The sequence below is a fragment of the Phalacrocorax carbo genome, chromosome 1 (assembly GCF_963921805.1).
Source record: "Phalacrocorax carbo chromosome 1, bPhaCar2.1, whole genome shotgun sequence".
Lineage (NCBI taxonomy): Eukaryota > Metazoa > Chordata > Aves > Suliformes > Phalacrocoracidae > Phalacrocorax > Phalacrocorax carbo.
The window spans coordinates 180,277,647-180,295,311 of NC_087513.1; the positions used below are offsets into that span (position 1 = coordinate 180,277,647).

Genomic DNA, 17,665 nt, shown 5'->3' on the forward strand with positions numbered 1-17,665 from the left:
GTTCTGAGAGAATCAACCCTTAAGTAAACAGAAATGTTTAATTGAAAATGTGTAGCTTCTGTTTGTAATTTAATGTGGTAGCCAGTTTTGTGAATTTGTTCTGTGCCATATTTCAGTGGCAGGTGAATCTGGTGCTGCTGGATGTGGGGTCCAATACTCTTTCTTGTTTGACATGAGTGTTTACGTGGCCATGCAGTGGGCTGGGGTGGGGAATTAGCACAGCTGAAAACTAGCTTCTAGAATACAGATAGAAGTATGCTGGTCAGTATGAAGTATCAGGAAAAAGGATAAAACAGCCTGTTTCAGATGCAGTACTAGCTTCTGCTCAAATGGGACCACGGGATGGTGCTCTGTGAGCAACTGAGCAGATGAGTCAGTTCACTGATGCTGAAGAGAAGAGGCCTGACTGATGTGTTACGCCCTGCTCCTGGTTACATGGCCTGCCCCACTCCGGTGCCCATTAGATTACTCCACAAGCTGACCAAACTTTTTACTTTGGTAGAAAACTACCCACTATTTTGGGTTTTTGCTTGATAATTTTTTCTGCCATTTTAGTGAGTTCAAGAAGTGTTTGAAGGACCCTGATTATTGTGCTGGCCTTCTCGGAAATGGTAGGAACATGCAGCCAAGAGACAAGCTGAGTGTGTGAGCAGAGGAATGGACTCCTGTCTGTTACCAGCAGTGCTCTGCTATGTCTGCATACTGTGATTTGTGGAATCATAGAATGGTTTGGGTCAGAAGGGACCTTTAGAGGTCATCTAGTCCAACCCCCCTGCAGTGAGCAGGGACATCTTCAACTAGATCAGGTTGCTCAGAGCCCCATCCAACATGACCTTGAATGTTTCTGGGGATGGGGCACCCACAACCTCTCTGGGCAACCTGTGCCAGTGTTTCACCACCCTCACTGTAAAAATTTTTTTCCTTATATCCAGTCTAAATCTACCCTCCTTTAGCTTAAAACCATTACCCCTTGTCCTGTCACAACAGGCCTTGCTAAAGAGGTTGCCCGCATCTTTCCTATGATCCCCCTTTAAGTACCAGAAGGCCACAATAAGGTCTCCCCACAGCCTTCTTTTCTCCAAACTGAACAACCCCAACTCTCTCAGCCTGTTCTTGGAGAAGAGGTGCTCCATCACTCTGATAATTTTTGTGGCCATCCTCTGGACCTGCTGCAGCAGTTCTATGTCCTTCTTGTGCTGAGGGCTCCAGAGCTGGGCACAGCACTCCAGGTGGAGTCTCACCAGAGCAGAGTAGAGGGGCAGAATCACCTCCCTCGACCTGCTGGCCATGCCGCTTCTGATGCAGTCCAGGATATGGTTGTCTTTCTGGGCTCATATCCAGCTTTTTGTCCACAGGTACCCCCAAGTCCTTTTCCACAGGGCTGCTCTCAATCCCTTCATCCCCCAGCCTGTACTGATATCAGGGGACTGCCCTGGCCCAGGTGCAGGACCTTGCACTTGGCCTTGTTGAACCGTCATGACATTCACACGGCCCCACTTCTGGAGCTTGTCCAGGTCTCTCTGGATGTCATCCCATCCCTCAGGTGTGTCAACTGCACCACTCAGCTTGGTGTCATCTGCAAACTTGCTGAGGGTGCACTTGATCCTGCTGTCTATGTCCTTGATGAAGACATTAAACAGTACTGGCCCCAGAATGGACCCCTGAGGGACACCACTTGTCACCAATCTCCATCTGGACATTAAGCCATTGACCTGAATGATAAGACATGAATATATATATGATATATATTGTGCTATATATGTCTTTTTTCTGTATGCTGGATTGTTTTCTGGCCATAGGAAGTGCTGTGGAGAGTCTTTGTATTGAAAATTGTGTTTGACTGGAGAAAATGACTTCAAGGATCTTACTGATTAGGCAGTGATAAAGTAATAATGACAGCAATAAAGTAGTAATTTGCGAGTAACTTAGGAAGTAAGTTTGTCCAATGTGTCTGTAAGTCCATGCTTCCTTTCCTCTCGTGAAATTACTTGTTACAGCCTGTTTTCTATTGAGTGTTAACAGAAATGGGGAATGGGTGTTCGAAAAACATGCGCTGCTCTTTGTCAGCTTCTGTGTTTTTAAGAATCTACAATTGATAAGCTTATATTTTAGTCTGTAAGGCACTGAAAGTGATTTGAAGTGCAAGTCCTAAGGTCTGCTTAAAGGGAACTGTAGTCAAATCGGCCTCGTTTAAGTGCATGCTTTTGAATTAAAAACCTAACTTGAACAAAGGTAGTTCTATGAGAACCTGAAGGTGAAAAAACTTGAATTGCTTTATGTTTGGACCAGACTTCCAGTGTTTGAAACTTAAGGGCTAGAAACGTATGTATTAAAGTGAAAGTAAAGATTATGATGCAATGATTTTGACAGTATAGTGAATTAAGGTATAACTGGGAAAAGATATTTTTACTTGTAAATAAATAATCATAAATACTAACAGTTTGAAAAATTGCATATTAAGAAGATCTAAAATTAGCTTGTACCTTGGACTCTGGTCTAGAAACAAGTCATTGTCCAACTTCTAGAAGCTATTTAGTGAAGTTGAAAGAATTTTCATATCAAGCAAAGTACTGAGTTGTTCACTAGAAGATTGAAAAAAATGTTTAGTAGTCTTACTTGTAAACAACAACAGAATATAGCTAGGGAAATACAAATACTGCAGTATATTAATGATATTTAACAAATACTTCCTAAAACTCTATGAGTATCAGAAGCCACATCTTGGAGTGCTCTTTTTCATTCAGATTTTACTTAAGAGTATATGCTTGTATTTAAATTCCAGGGACTTCACTATGTTTCAAATGCTGTTCTAATTCTTACTGCTTTGCTGAGTTAGAGCTACGGTGTTTTCATGCTAGTGAATTTTAAGGATGGATAAAGACTTAATAAAAATGCAATACAAAAATATAATTTACTGCTTATCTGCCTTCCAAAGAAAAAAAAATTTGAGTAACACCCTTCTTCCCTACTTCCAAATGCTGAACCTTAGAATTATTTCTGTTTGTCCAGTAGTGAAATTACCTCCAAACTGGTCTTTGGGGAGAGTCCTATGTTGGAGGATGAATCACAACTTGCATGGTCACTAGAGGGAGTTTTAGAATAGATCAATAAAATGGACAGTAACAGATTGCTAGGACCAGTTGGTGTTCACCCCAGACTTCTAAGGGAACTGAAGGATGAAACAGCTGAGCTATGAACTGTGCTGTGTAAACTATTATTTGAACTTATGCCAGCATCAGAGGAAAGGAAGGAAGGTGACAAATGTGATGACAGTTTTTGAAAAGGTTTCTGGGATTTGAGGATATACGATTATCAAGGTTGATACCCATTGTGGACATATTATAGGTAATCATTAATAAAGGGTAGAATTAGTGAGCAGTATAATAAATTACTGCCATAGTGGCAAAATCTTCTCTGTGTCAGTAATGGTTGACAGTAAATAGGATTTTGAGAACTGTCCAGAAAGAAAAATAAATTAATAATAATAAAAAAGGTGTCACTATATAAATTCAAGCTGTGCCCACATCCTGCATGCTTTGTGTGGCTTTGTTTCCTCTTGCTAATAAAAGGTAGAGTAGAGGTACAGCAAAACTGTTCAAGATTGTCAAAACAAATAAAAGGAAGTCTTTCTTTGTACAATGCATAATAACGAATGGGGGCTGTCTGCTGAAGGACTTCATTAATGTTTAAAGTTTACTAGGTGTAAAAAGTAATTACACGTGCATGGAAGAGGAATCTGTTGAGGATTATTAAATGAGAAGAGTTTGCTCTGGAATTGGATAACCTCTGAAAGGCAAATGTATGGAGACTTGTCAAGAAGCGTGTGCTTGGTTTGTTCTTGTACTTCTTCCTTTGCATCTTATTGATCCCTGGAAGGGTTGACTTTTGAACCAGCAGGGCATAGTTATTCCTGTGAAGAGGTTTCTGGAGACAGCAGTGTAGTTATGATTCTAACTGCTTTTTTAATTGGATCTTGCTCATTCTGTTGCCTTGTCCCACTTAATCGGACAGGGAGCCAGCGTGGGTTGAGTACTTCTGTGCGGTTCTCTATCTCCTTTCGGAGATTGGACCCAAAAAAGTGGAGCTGGACAGCTGTCATTCCATTTCACAAGGTAATAAGTAACATTAGGGTGCTTCTTGAATCAGCTGCGCTTACCTCGGGTGCGACTGCACTTGGTCCTGTTAGTCTGCTTTTGATAGCTTCTGTGAAGTGACAGATCAGCCTTGTAAGCCCAAGGAGCTAAGTCTTGATGGTAGGAGTATATCTTAAAATGGGGAGATCTGAAAACCACAGAATTATGCATTTAGTGGAACTAGACTCTAAATAACTTTATTGCTGGGCACATCAGTATGTTTTGCGCTTCCCTGTACAGCAAGCTCCATTGTAGCGGAAAGCTCATCTCAACCCCCTCTTTGTCCTTTTGCCTCCCCGGAAAATTAGTGAATTTTAAGTCTTTCCAGGAGTTTAATCAGTCTTGGTTAAAACATTCAGTTCCTGTGTGGAGCCAAGCAGGTGTTCAGACTGTAACTAAGAAAAAGGTTTTTTCTGATTTGTATGTTCCATATTTCTGACAGTGTCTTAGTTACTTCTTAAGAAATAAGATTTCAGAGTTGATTTTTTCCCCCTTCAGAATTTTATCAGCTGCCATTAAAAACGTGAGAGCTTAATGTCTTTGGTTTATGAACGAACTAACATTATTTAGAAACTATTTAGTCAGTATGGTAACACTTAGGTTTTCAAAATAAAATGAAGATGGTATTTATACTTCAAAAAACTTAGTGACTTAGTTTAGCTACTTGGCTAATTTCCCAAAAGCAGCACTCTTTATGTGTAAACCGCTGGGTTCATTGTTATAAAAGAGGAGGAAAAGGGTGGAAGAGCAAACCTGAGTCTGTTTGGTTAATCACTTGCCAGTGTACTAGTTCCTGTTACACGATCAGTCAGCCTACGCCTGTTATCACTATGTCTCCCTGCAAGAAAGGACCTTATATATCCATCTTAATTACCTGTTGGTTTTTTTTTTTTCTTCTTAATCTTGGTCCACTTATTCATGCCATGCTTGCACAGTATTTCAGTGGGCAGAATGCATGGCTGGCAACTGTAAAGATTCTAAGCCGAAGTACTTATTTTTATGCATGTAATGTGATGTACATACAGAAAATGAAAGACTGTATTAAGTAATGTAAAAGGTGCTAGCTGCTAAAACTATCTGAAAAGATGTTCCTTTTTTGTAATTTTTTACAAAGCTATAAGAAAAAGTATCAGTATATTACACTTATAATTACTCTCCAACTCTTGTATATATTATGTATGCTTCAGTTGTTTTCTCATGCAGATTATATAATTATACAGGTTTAATAGGATGGTTATTTTGTGGTAAATTAAAATATTTTAAAAATAGGCTGATTCACAGAGAAGCTTTGTGTGAAAGTATCTATAAAGTCAGTCATTGGGTGCATTTAATAGCTGATTATAGAGGCATACTCTTCTGAATTACCTTGCAATAGCCTGTCAGAGATAAAAAGCCTGATTACATTTGTACCTTTGCTGTTATCAATGATGCCAGTTCTTATGTACCCTTGAGAAATTTTGTGATAAAATCCTCTATTTTGAATGAGTTATAATGCATGAGTTTAAGCTATCATGAAGCATGACTGAGTTATCATGATGTATGCACGAATTGAGCCAATTCAACAGCAGCATTGTCAATATGGGAACAACAGTGCATGTGTGCATGACTGAACACCTGTTTGAGTGAGGTAAGACGTGACAATCTCTACAAACTGCTCAGAAAACAAACATGAAAACTTAAGAATTATCCACTATTGCATCAACTACTGTTCCAAAGATATGAGTTACCGATCAACAGAAGTTGTCCAAAAGGAGAGAGGCCTGAATAAACAGGAACTTGGAATACATTGGCACCTCTGCATTATATTTTCCACATATCTAATGTAGTGAACACAAAGAATAGCAAGTATCCATACTTTCTAGGAGTTTGCAGTCCAATTTGATGTAAAGTAATAGAAACTTTTACAGCTTCAAAGCTGAAAAGTAAAACTGTGAAACATTATTTATATTCCTGCCATAGTTAATAGCTTTATATTGATCTTTCAAGTTTTAGATATATGTAGATTTAAAATAAGATGGAGTGTGAAGGCTTTTTGATAGTACTTGAAATATAGTCTGTACCCCATAAAAGGGCTAGATTAGGTTATTAGGAGTGATGAACAGTACCCGAGGCTAAAATTTGTGTTGATACAACCTTAAAATTGGTTGCTCTTTTTTAGAAGAAGGTTTACCGGCTTCCTGGTCTCTCAGCATTCAGGCATTCTTCCTACTACTGTGGGTTGTGCCCAGTATCCTCATTTTATCCTTGCTTTTATAAAAAAAGCACATGGGTGTCTTCAATGATACTGCAGAATGATTTAGATCCCGTTCATAATTTCTTTGCTATTTTGAAGCTGATTGTCACAAATAACTGATGGTTAACCCTGCAGCTCAATACGGACTCTGCAAATGGACCTGATGGCACCCGTGTAGCATCACAGTCTAGAAACAGGCTTGTCAGTGTTGTTTTTTTGGAGACTAAACTTTGCTTTGCTTTGTTGAATGTCATATTGTGGGACAGTAGTTGTGGAGCTGTTAAAAAAAAAAATCCAGGTTTTCAAAGGACTGTGTTCTGTCAGCCAAAATACATCTTACTTGTCACACCTTTGATTTCAATACTGGTGAGGACACACCTGGAGTATTGTGCCCAGTTCGGGGCTTGCCAGTACAAGAGAGACATGGACATACTGGGGAATAGTCCAGCAAAGTGTCATGAAGGTGATGAAGGGATGGGAGCATCTCTCCTATAAGGAAAGGCTAATAGACCTGGGACTGTTTGACATGGAGAAGAGAAGGTTCGGGGGAATCTTATCAATGTATATAAACACCTGAAGGGGCAGTGCAAAGAAGATGGAGCCAGGCTTTTTTCAGTGGTGCCCAGTGCCAGGACCAGAGGCAATGGGCACAAAGTGAAACACAGGAAGTTCCTCCTGAACATCAGGTAACACTTGTTTTGCTGTGAGGGTGACTGGTACAGGTTGCCCACAGAGGTTGTGGACTCTCTTTCAATCCTTGGAGATACTCAAAAGCCACCTGAGCAGTCCTGGGCACCTAACTCTAGGTGGCCCTGTCTGAGTGAGGGGCATTGAACTAGATGACCACCAGAAGTCCCTTCCAACCTCAGTCATTCTGTGATTTGTAGCAAGCTATTCCACGTTTTTGCTTTGAATAACTAAGAACTTTTGCAGCGTTAGTTGTTTAGCTACAGCTTCATGTTCTATTAAAGATCTATTCCTTTGATTCCAGAAAACTTTTTGGAGATAAAGAATGTAAGTCTTTCAGTTTAATGTCCTACTATATGGGGCACAAGCTATCATTTACTTCTAAGAGTTAGACTTCTAAACAGACGAGGTAGGCATCTGCTTTCATAATGAGACTTGATATGGCTACATCCTTTGAGCCTGTGACCCCAGGCTTGTTCTTTCATTTTTAGGTGAAGACAGACTGCAAGATGACTGTTGCCTTAGCTAAGAGGGTAGGAAAAGGTGTAAGGTCTTGTATAATTTTCTGTATGCTCTGTTACTAAGTGACAAAATAACTCACTGAGTGTTCTGTAGATTTCTGTGTAATGTACTTTGCAAGTTTCATCTGACCTATAGGAATTCAGACTTTTTAAAATAAATGTTCAGATCTACATGTTCCTTTTGAAGCCTGTATTTCAAGGGTATTTTGTTTTTATTCAGTTGCATGGTGTCTTTTTAGAAGAATTTTTTTTCTTTAGCATACAGATGCACAGACATTATTTTTCTTACACAAAGGTTGTGGGTAGCAGATTATATCAAGACCTGTGGCAGAAATTAAAATAGTGGATAGCAATTCATGAATGAACAGATTACTTCAGTGGCACCAACCAAGAATGTTATTGTTTCAGAGATCTGCAGAGTAGCTATGTATGATTCAATCCACATTTTAATGAAATGCTGTTCTGTAGGCTTCCAACTGTGGTGATATATTTGTAAAACAGTCCTATCATCACTCCCTTCAAGACTCTGATTTCAGTCAGATCATTGCACAAGTGGAGGTAGTTGACTACAGTTGAATTTTTTTGTGGATGCATGTTTGAAGGAGGCAGTAAAAGCAGTCTTTCCAATAGCAAAAACTCCTTTGAGGTGTTTGTCCATCTGTGCCCTGGCAACCACTTCTGTTAATTTTGAAGTCATGTTATAAGGAGGTGGGATTGTGGAGGTAAGAGGAACTGTGAAGGGTGTGAGATGAATTCTGTGTGTTTCGAAGTGCTGTAGCACTTCGTTTCCCAGCCTGAGAGGGCAGAACAATTGGAGCATCAGGTGAGGTACTACTGACTAAAAATTATCCAGTTCAGATGCTGGGGCCATGTGTACATCCCCAGTGTGATCGACATAGCATATAGAGAGAACTTAAAAGGGTGTGCTGTTCTTGATATGTAACATTCATTTTTGGTTATATAACACCTGAAATAAGAAGTACGATTTTCAATAAGTTAATGGTTTAGTATGATGGTACAACTTCTGGAGCTGTGAAAGTTGTCTGTGCATTTTGAGAACCCCTGGTTTGATTCATGTCTCGTTAGCATGACAACATATGACATCTTTTTCCCTCAATAGTCACCTCCTTTCTGCAGTAGCTGCCCAGTCTTGCTGTGCTGCTTTCGCTTTTACCAGTGTAAGCAGATGTTTCCCATTTTCTATCCTCTATATAGCTCCTTCTCTGCTCCAGTGCCCTCCCCAAATAAAAATCTAATTGCTTTGATTTCCTGTTAGTCTAGATATTTGCTTCACCTGTTCAGATCTTTCTATTAAGATTTTCCTCCCCTCCCCCCCAGTGGGCTTTTTCCTGTTTTTACTGTTGGAAATAGATGATAGTCTTGTCTCTTGGGTTGGTTGGTTTGTTTGTTTTTTCCCCATATAAGTTAGTTAGCCAATGAAGTAAAAATTTCTAGAGGTGGTAGGAAGTATCAGAGTTTTCACTGCAAAGTGCAACATTTCCAATAGGGTAAGGCAAATAATATGTATCCTCTGCTTCTTATTGCTGCCAACTATGTAAGGATGTCGCCTGAATTCTCCTGAAGAAGTACCATGTAAGTTTGCAGTAATTTAGTTTGTTGCATAATTGTGTAACTCCGCATACAATTCCTGCATGAGTTTGTAGAGTTCTATGCTTATACATTTTTTGTTAGGGTTGTGGTACCTTAAATATTGCTCTAACATTGTGTGTGACCCCCTCCTGGGTGAAAATTCCAGAGGGGATTAGCCATTTCATTTGCAGCATTGTTCCTTCATTTGGAAGTTGGGAGTTTAAACAGTGCACGTTTAACTGCTGATTCTTCTGTATGTTTGTATATCTGTGTCTTACATTATAAGACATGTAATGCCTAAATATTGCTTTATAGTGCTGGCAAAGTCAAACATAGTTGTATTTTTTTTTTTTCTGTTTCAGCCCCTACTAGTATCTAGTTCAAGGCTGTCAGGGAAAGTTGAAGTAAATAAAAAAATTTGGATAATGTCACTTTCTTATTGTGACTATTAAGGAAATTATTTTTTTTTTCCTGTAAATTGATGATTAAAAAAGTTCCAAGGTTGCCATAAATCATTACTCTGTTTTCATTATGATTCAGATGAGCAAGGCATGAAGATAACATGGAACCTGTGCTACAGAGATGCCCAGGTCTTCTAGTGGAATATGCACTTCTAGCATGTAGGCGATAAGAAATTTGAGAGGTCTGTTAAGGTGTGTAACTGCAGGAAAAAATAGTTGCATGATCCTGAGATCTGTAGCCCCTGACATGCCCTTCTGGGTTCAGTAGCGGCTCTTCTTAAAGCGTAACCAGAAAAAAGTGAAGCTTTAGTGGTAACCTCCTTCTTATCCAGTAGCTGAAATGTCATTCTGTTCTCTTAAACATGGAGTATTGAGTTCTCACGTTGGTGGTTAAAACCTATGTCTTTTGCTTTCACGTGCATGGTAAGCAGCATGTGTCATTTCTTCCTGGGGCAGGAGAATGTTAACCTTTCTGTTAAAGCTGTGGTAAAAGAAATTCAAGGCCAGCTGGCTGTTGTGGGTAGGGTGGGGAGAAAGGCAGAAGAGGATTGTGGCTCTGTAACCCATTTGCCAGGACCCTGGATATTGATGGTTTTTCCAAAGACTGCTTTATGTCTTAGCTTAGTAATTTCATTTTTCAGGATACCAAGTTCTTTTCTGCACTGTAGCATGTCCTCAAGAGGCACATCAGGCTGCCTAGCAGGTGTAGAGTATTGAAAGTGATTTGGGACATGATTCGAATTGTCTCCTCCAACTTGGAAGGGATGAGAAGCCAATTCCTTCAACCCTGTGTGAGGTCTTTAAGTTCCTATCTCTTTGGTGGTATCCTTGACAACAAAGCTGAAAGACCTTAAGAGGTCATTTAGTCTGCGTCCCAATCCTAGGCAAAATTTATTGTGCTTAGACAAAACATATTTTAAGAATCATAGAATGGTTTGGGTTGGAGGGGACCTTTAAAGGTTATCTAGTCCAACCCCCCCTGCAATGAGCAGGGACATCTTCAACTAGATCAGGTTGCTCAGAGCCCCGTCCAGCCTGACATAGCTCTCAAAGATTTCTCTTAAAATTTACAGAAGTAATTTCAACTTAGGGAAATCCTCGTGATAATTCACGTTACCTCTACTTCTGTCAGGAATCATCAGTGGGCTAGAAATTTTAATCCTATACCTTCTTGACAAAACTTCTCATCTATATCCATCTCCTTCTGAAGTCAGTAGCATATACTTTTGTTGCAACATATTTTCTGCTTTCAAATACTTGAAGCACATGTAACTTAATTTGGAACAACCTTGGAACTAATTTCATTTGTGAAAGAGAATTAGATGAACAGTAGTAATACATTGGGTGAATAACATTTGATGGTGAAGATTTGTGCAGGGGGGGAGGGGGAAGAAAAAAAAAGATAAAAAAACCAGACAACCAGGTTGGATTTAAGGAAAGATTTGTGTGGTTTACATCTTCTTTTGGTTGTTTGCATAATGATGGGGATGGTTCCTACTAATACATTATTAAGCCTATGCTGTTACTTTAAGTTAAATTCTTATGACAATGTGTGAATAATGAGAAAAAAATTCAGCTTACATAATGTATTTGGGAGATCCTGTTTGTGTGAAATATTTTCTGAAAAGAAAGAATAAGCCAAAAGTTCCAGAAATGTTACTGTATGTTTACACAATCATTTTGTCTTTGTGGTATTTTATAATAAGGTGATTATATCATATATTTTAAAACACAAATTTTTTGGAGGAGATAAGGAAAATGAGTATATATACTCATGTGTATATCATAGAATCATAGAATGTCCTCAGTTGGAAGGGACCCACAAGGATCATCCCTGCATGGGACAACCCCAAATTTCACACCATATCTCTGAGGGCATTGTCCAAGTGCTTCTTGAATATCTCCCGGCTTGGTGCCTTGACTGCCTCCCTGGGGAGCCTGTCCCAGTGCTCCACCACCCTCTGGGTGAAGAACCTTTTCCTAATACCCAACGTAAACCTCCCCTGGCACATCTTCCTGCCATTCCCTCGGGTCCTGTCATTGGTCAGCAGAGAGGAGAGATCAGTGCCTGTCCCTCTTCCTCCCCTTGTGAGGAAGCTGTAGACCATTATGAGGTCTCCCCTCAGTCTCGTCTTCTCCAGGATGAACAAACCAAGTGACTTTAGCTGCTTCTCAGAAGACACCAAGCTGGGTGGAAGTGTTGATCTGCTGGAGGGCAGGAAGGCCCTACAGAGGGACCTGGACAGGCTGGATTGTTTGGCCGGAGCCAACAGTATGAGATTTAACGAGGCCAAGTGCCGGGTCCTGGACTTCGGTCACAACAACCCCATGCAGCGCTACAGGCCTGGGGAAAAGTGGCTGGAGAGCTGCCTGGAGGAGAAGGACCTGGGGGTGTTTGTTGACAGCCAGCTGAACATGAGCCAGCAGTGTGCCCAGGTGGCCAAGAACGCCAGCAGCATCCTGGCTTGTATCAGGAACAGTGTGGCCAGCAGGAGTAGGGAGGTGATTGTGCCCCTGTACTTGGCACTGGTGAGGCCACACCTTGAATATTGTGTTCAGTTTTGGGCCCCTCAGTACAAGAAAGACATTGAGGTGCTGGAGCATGTCCAGAGAAGGGCAACAAAGCTGGTGAAGGGTCTAGAGAACAAGTCTTGTGAGGAGCGGCTGTGAGGGAACTGGGGTTGTTTAGTGTGGAGAAGAGGAGGCTGAGGGGAGACCTTATTGCTCTCGACAGCTCCCTGAAAGGAGGTTGTAGCAAGGGGGGTGTTGGACTCTTCTCCCTAGTAACAAACAGTAGGACGAGAGGAAATGGCCTGGCTGTGCCAGGGGAAGTTTAGGTTAGGTATTAGGAAAAACTTCTTCACTGAAAGGGCTGTCAAACATTGGAACAGGCTGCCCAGGGAGGTGGTGGAGTCTCCATCCCTGGAGGTACTTAAAAGAAGGGTAGATGTGGTGCTTGAGGATATGGTTTAGTGGTGGACTTGGCAGTGATAAGTTAGCGGTTGGACTTCATGATCTTAAGGGTCTTTTCCAACCTTAACAATTCTGAGTCATTTGGTTTCCCCTCTAAACCCTTCACCAACTTCGTGGCCCTCTTCTGGACACTGTCTAGTAGCTTTATATCCTTCATGTACTGTGGTGCCCAAAACTGCACACAGTACTCGTTCTAAGGTAATGTTATTTGTTTTAATGAGCTAGAGGCCTTTGATAATTTTGGTGCATATATTTAGACAAAAGCAGTCACAAAAATACTTAAATTTTTGGTTGGCTCTTTATTGCTCAGTGTTGAGACACGTTAGCATATTCTTTAATATTTGTTATTGTTAAAATCCAATTCAGAATATTAACCTGACCAGGCTGACTGAAGTATGTTGCATGGTGTTTTAAGAATGACTTTCATGACCTCAGACCATTTGTACAATTAACATTAACATCTCTATTCAATATATCTATATATGAAAAAAAAAAAATCTTGTTGTAAAAGGCTAACATGCAAAAAATTTGAAGAGCAAAAATTTTGAGTTTACAAACAGTAAATGCAAAACCTCAGTATTTTTTCTGTGTATTCTATGAGGTGTTTGTTTCTTTGTGAATTGACTATGCTTGATAGCAAATATGTTTTCTGAATTTGTTAATGTTTTATCCAAATATTAAGAGTTAACAATGAGTGTATTTTTGTTTACTTTGGCAGTAAAAAAAGAGGAGGAGGATTTTGAAGAAAAGAAATCCATTAAGAAACGAATCAAAGAATTAAAAGTTTTGGACCCAAAGATTGCACAGAATCTGTGTAAGTATGTTTTTATGACAAAGTAATGATGTAAAAATGTCTTTCTCTCTTGTCTGCCTCACAGCCACTTTTTGTTTAAAGCATGTGAAAATATGTGCATTTGTGCAGTAATTGGTGTTAAGCCCAAACATGTGAGTAAACACAACTGAAACATGTTTAAAAACACTCAGTAAACAGTTAAAGATTATCCCTTGTTTAAGACTGAAATTATTCTCTTCTGTATATATTGAAGTACAAGCATACAGGTATATATTGAATTTTCTATATTTTCAACATATTAATCAAGGAATACTGCCTGTTCCCCTGCCCCCAGTAAAAAAAGGCAATAATGTCTACAGGATGTCCAGTCATTTCTCATGTACTTCATAGAAAGAAGGCAGCACTCAGTATATGCAATAACACTCAAATAAAGATGATAAAGTTTTGGCAGAGAGGAGTTCTATAAAGAATAGGTTCCTAAAATGCCGGCAGAGATAAAGTAACAAATTATTGGATTATGGTGTGAATGAACAAACAGTTTTTATAAGAGTGTTTTGGTTTTTAACTGTTTATATGGTTTTGGTTTTTTGTGCTATTTTATGAGAAAGATCTGACAAGACCACTGAAGAAAAGTTTAATTGTCACCTCAGCACAAAATACTATAATGGCAATGCTTATTCTTCAGAGTGGACTTGTCACTGGCTGCTTATGGAGGTCTGTTGAGGTGCTGGATGTTGTGCATAACAAATGGATGGAGTAGGCTGGAATTGTAGGAGAACAGTAATTAAAAGTACACTTAAAATTGTTATATCTTATCTTTATTACTTTATGTCGTGTTTGTTAACCTGTCGATGCTATAGCCTATTTAATTGGTGTTTTGTAAGTAGAAAAAAAGAGATTGTTGTCTTGCTTTCTTCATTATGTGTTGAATCTTTGTTTTAGCAATTTTCCTTGGCTCTTTCCGAGTGCCTTATGAGGAAATCAAAATGATGATATTGGAAGTAGATGAAACACAGCTGTCAGAGTCCATGGTTCAGGTAAGGAAAATGACACCTTAAATCCCAAAATTTCAGGGTAAGCCTCTCATTAAATAGAAACATGTAACTAAAAAGCATCTTAACATAAATCACTGCAAGAATATTTTATTTTGTTTCTGTGAACTGTAGGTTTTTTTATATTTCCAAAGCTATTTTTTTTAATGAAAGCAGCTAAATTTATATTCTCTATTTTCTGTATTCATATTGTGCACACCTAAATTGAGATTTTATTTTGCTATATATCCAAACTGCATATGATGTTCTGTTTATTCCCTAATTACTTATCTTTCTTTCATTTATTTCTGCCTGTGTCTCATCTGCACAATTCTGTGTTTCTGGTTAAAAACTAGGTGGAAAAAGCTTTGGGGCTTTTTCTGTGGGTTTTTGTTGTTGGTGTTTTGTCTGGTTGTTTTGGTGGGGGGTGTGTTTGTTTTTTTCGGGTTTGTTTTGGTTTGTTTTTTTCCCCTGCCCTATTAGGGCTGATACAATCTGGGATCTTGCCTTATGGCATCCACAGTGACCACTTTTATTCCCTAGAGTTTATCTGGATAGTGTTTTACCTTTCCATATTATTTTATTCAAAGCACAAAATCTGTATGATTCTATGTGGAGACAAATGGAAGTTCCTCATGTTCTTCTATGCACAGTGTTATTTAACGGTTGATAAGTTGTAGAATTTAATAAAACAATTTCGGTACAAATACTTCATTATAAAACCATGGGAAAAAACAATCTGAAAGGGATGTCTGGAGGTCATTTGATCCAATCCTCTGCTCAAAGCCAGGTCAACTAGAGGAGGTTGCCCAGGGCCTTTTCCCATTAAATTTGTCATATTTCCAAGGCTGGAGACTCCATAAACTTTCTGGACACCTTCCAGTCTTGAGCTACTCTCCTGGTAAAAACCTTTCCTTTTTTTATCTAATTGTATTTTTCATTGTTGCAACTTGTGACTTTGGCCTTCTGCTGCCCACCTTCAAGAGGAACCTAGTTGCATCTTCTCCGTACTCTCCAGTTGAGTACCTGAAGACCATATTTAGTTCCCCTGAGGCTTGTTTTCTTCTAGTTCAACAAACCCACTTCTCTCAGCCTCTCCTTGCCTGTTGCGTGCTGTGTTCCCCAGCCATCTTGATGGGCATCCATTAGATTTACAAAGATATGTCTTTAGACAAAGATTATCTGTCTTTTGGACAGGACTCCGACATACTGTGATTAACTTAGAATTTTTGATGTTATGGCTGATAAATGTCAAATCATATTATTATCAATCTACTAGTAATGTGGCATAGGTTTCACTTACAGAAGATTTAGATAGCTGATCTCTACAGCAAACGTGAAAGTGTCTTAGAGACATGGGTACCAGGCCCTACTGAAATATCCAAGAAAGATAGTCAGATTTTTAAAAACGTATGCTTTTTGCAGGAATGTTGATTAGTGAATAAATAATACAGGTAGTAGAGAGTCATAAAATGAGTTGTAACATTAGTGCTCTTTGAGATTCAAATGTGTGACTTGTACTGCAACACACAGCAATTTGCATACAAAGGTCCAAACAAGGCAAACTTATTTTTGCGTGCTTTGCTTGCAAAATAAACTCCCACCGTATTGGAATGTCAAAATAAGGTCCTACTGAGGAGGCTATATGATGTTCAGCATCCTCCTTTTTTTCCTGCATGCAGTTTGGCCCTCATGTCTTGTCATTTGTATTTCAAAGGTCTTTAGACTCAGAGCTATTTGGGCTTGACTTTCCTTTAAAATGAGCTTGTCTATTTGATTTGAAGAATGAGATGCTTCTCTTAAAAAATATTTGAAGGAACAAATGTGAGACGTCATCTCCAGTGACAGTATATATAATCCCTATATAATTCTGTTTCTTTTGTTGAATGATGCAGTTAATGTTGGCACTGAAACTGTTACTTTAAGGTTATTAGGATGAACAGAACAGTTTACACCTCTACACTGTTTGTTGATTTTTAGTTTGCACTTACCTCGCTTTTCTTCTTCATGAGATGGATAGTCTGTTGAAGCAGTCTACTCTTTACCTGTCATTTACTCTTCCTTTGGTTTATATAGACCTTTGCTTGTAAGTCTAGCTTTTCTTGTGTGCTGAATTTACTTTCTTGATAAACTATGTTGCCCTTATTTTGGATATCACAAAGTATTGTGAAGCAAATTACTTATTGTAGTCCCTGGAATCAGTTCTTAAAATAGTAACTATTCTTAAACAAAACAGCGATAAAGGACTGTCTAGGTCTTCTTATTCATTAGAAAGAAAGTTTGATAAATACTAAATTACCATAAAATGACAATTGTTACAAGAGCTAAGAGATTGAGTTTGAAAAAATCATAAGTAGTGTTATTAAACAAAATACTCAAGCTGCTTAAAAAAAAACCCCAAACTTCAACACTTTGGATACATCCATTCTAGAGTTACAAACCTAGTATTTTCATACTTTAACAAGAGGAATATGTATACTGCAATCCAGGGGTGCTACTGCAGCTTGAATGAGCACCTGGGGCTAGCTCTGAACTAGCTGATAGGTTCTGAAGATATCATAGAGCCACTGAGTTGACTACTAGTTTAGGAATATTTTTGGGGTACTAGTTAAACAGCTAAATTCTTTCTTCTTAAATGAGGGAAGTATGCTAAGCAAAGCATAGCTATGACTTCTTATCTCTCTGGCCTTGGAGAGATAAATTTGCATATCTTAACTGGCTGAATTTCCTGTAGAAGAAGAAATTAGTATCTTTTGTGGATAAAATTAGGGTTGTTTGTTTTTTTTTTAAGACTTTCAGATGGAGATCCTGTTCGGTAACTTAAGTAAATTATTTTCTCTTGATTGTATACCACCAAAGCTATTTACTTGCAGCGTAATAAAACAGACTTTGACTTAACTGAAGTGTCTGCCTTTCCATAATGTAATGGGGAAAAGCTAGAGTTAGTCTTTCTGATCCTTTCTTGAAATATGGTAGTAAGTAGTGGGATAGCTGTGTTTGCAAGACCTGATTCAGTGTTAGAAGGATTGAATCTTTATTTCAATTCAGAAGAGCGATCCTATCAGTAGACCAGGAAGTTTTTTAAGAACACAATCTCTCTCCTGTTTTCTTAGTATGATGGAAGCTTAGCCACTATGGAAAACAGCCACTAGAAACACAAGAGTCATTAAGTTGAAAAACAGAGCAGGTTATAGAGGGACCCTAACTATTGCCTAGCAGTTATAGTAGTCATCTTGGGAAGGG

General features: G+C 38.9%; 1 protein-coding gene across 2 annotated transcripts in view; it reads left to right on the plus strand.

Annotated features, from left to right (window-relative positions):
- DIAPH3 (diaphanous related formin 3) overlaps positions 1–17,665 on the plus strand; it is a 245,183-nt gene that overhangs the window by 91,274 nt on the left and 136,244 nt on the right. For both annotated transcript variants that reach the window (XM_064440776.1, XM_064440775.1), the window contains 2 exons: positions 13,317–13,412; positions 14,334–14,428. In XM_064440776.1, coding sequence (XP_064296846.1) covers positions 13,317–13,412; positions 14,334–14,428 — 191 coding nt within the window. The remainder of the gene's footprint in view (positions 1–13,316; positions 13,413–14,333; positions 14,429–17,665) is intronic.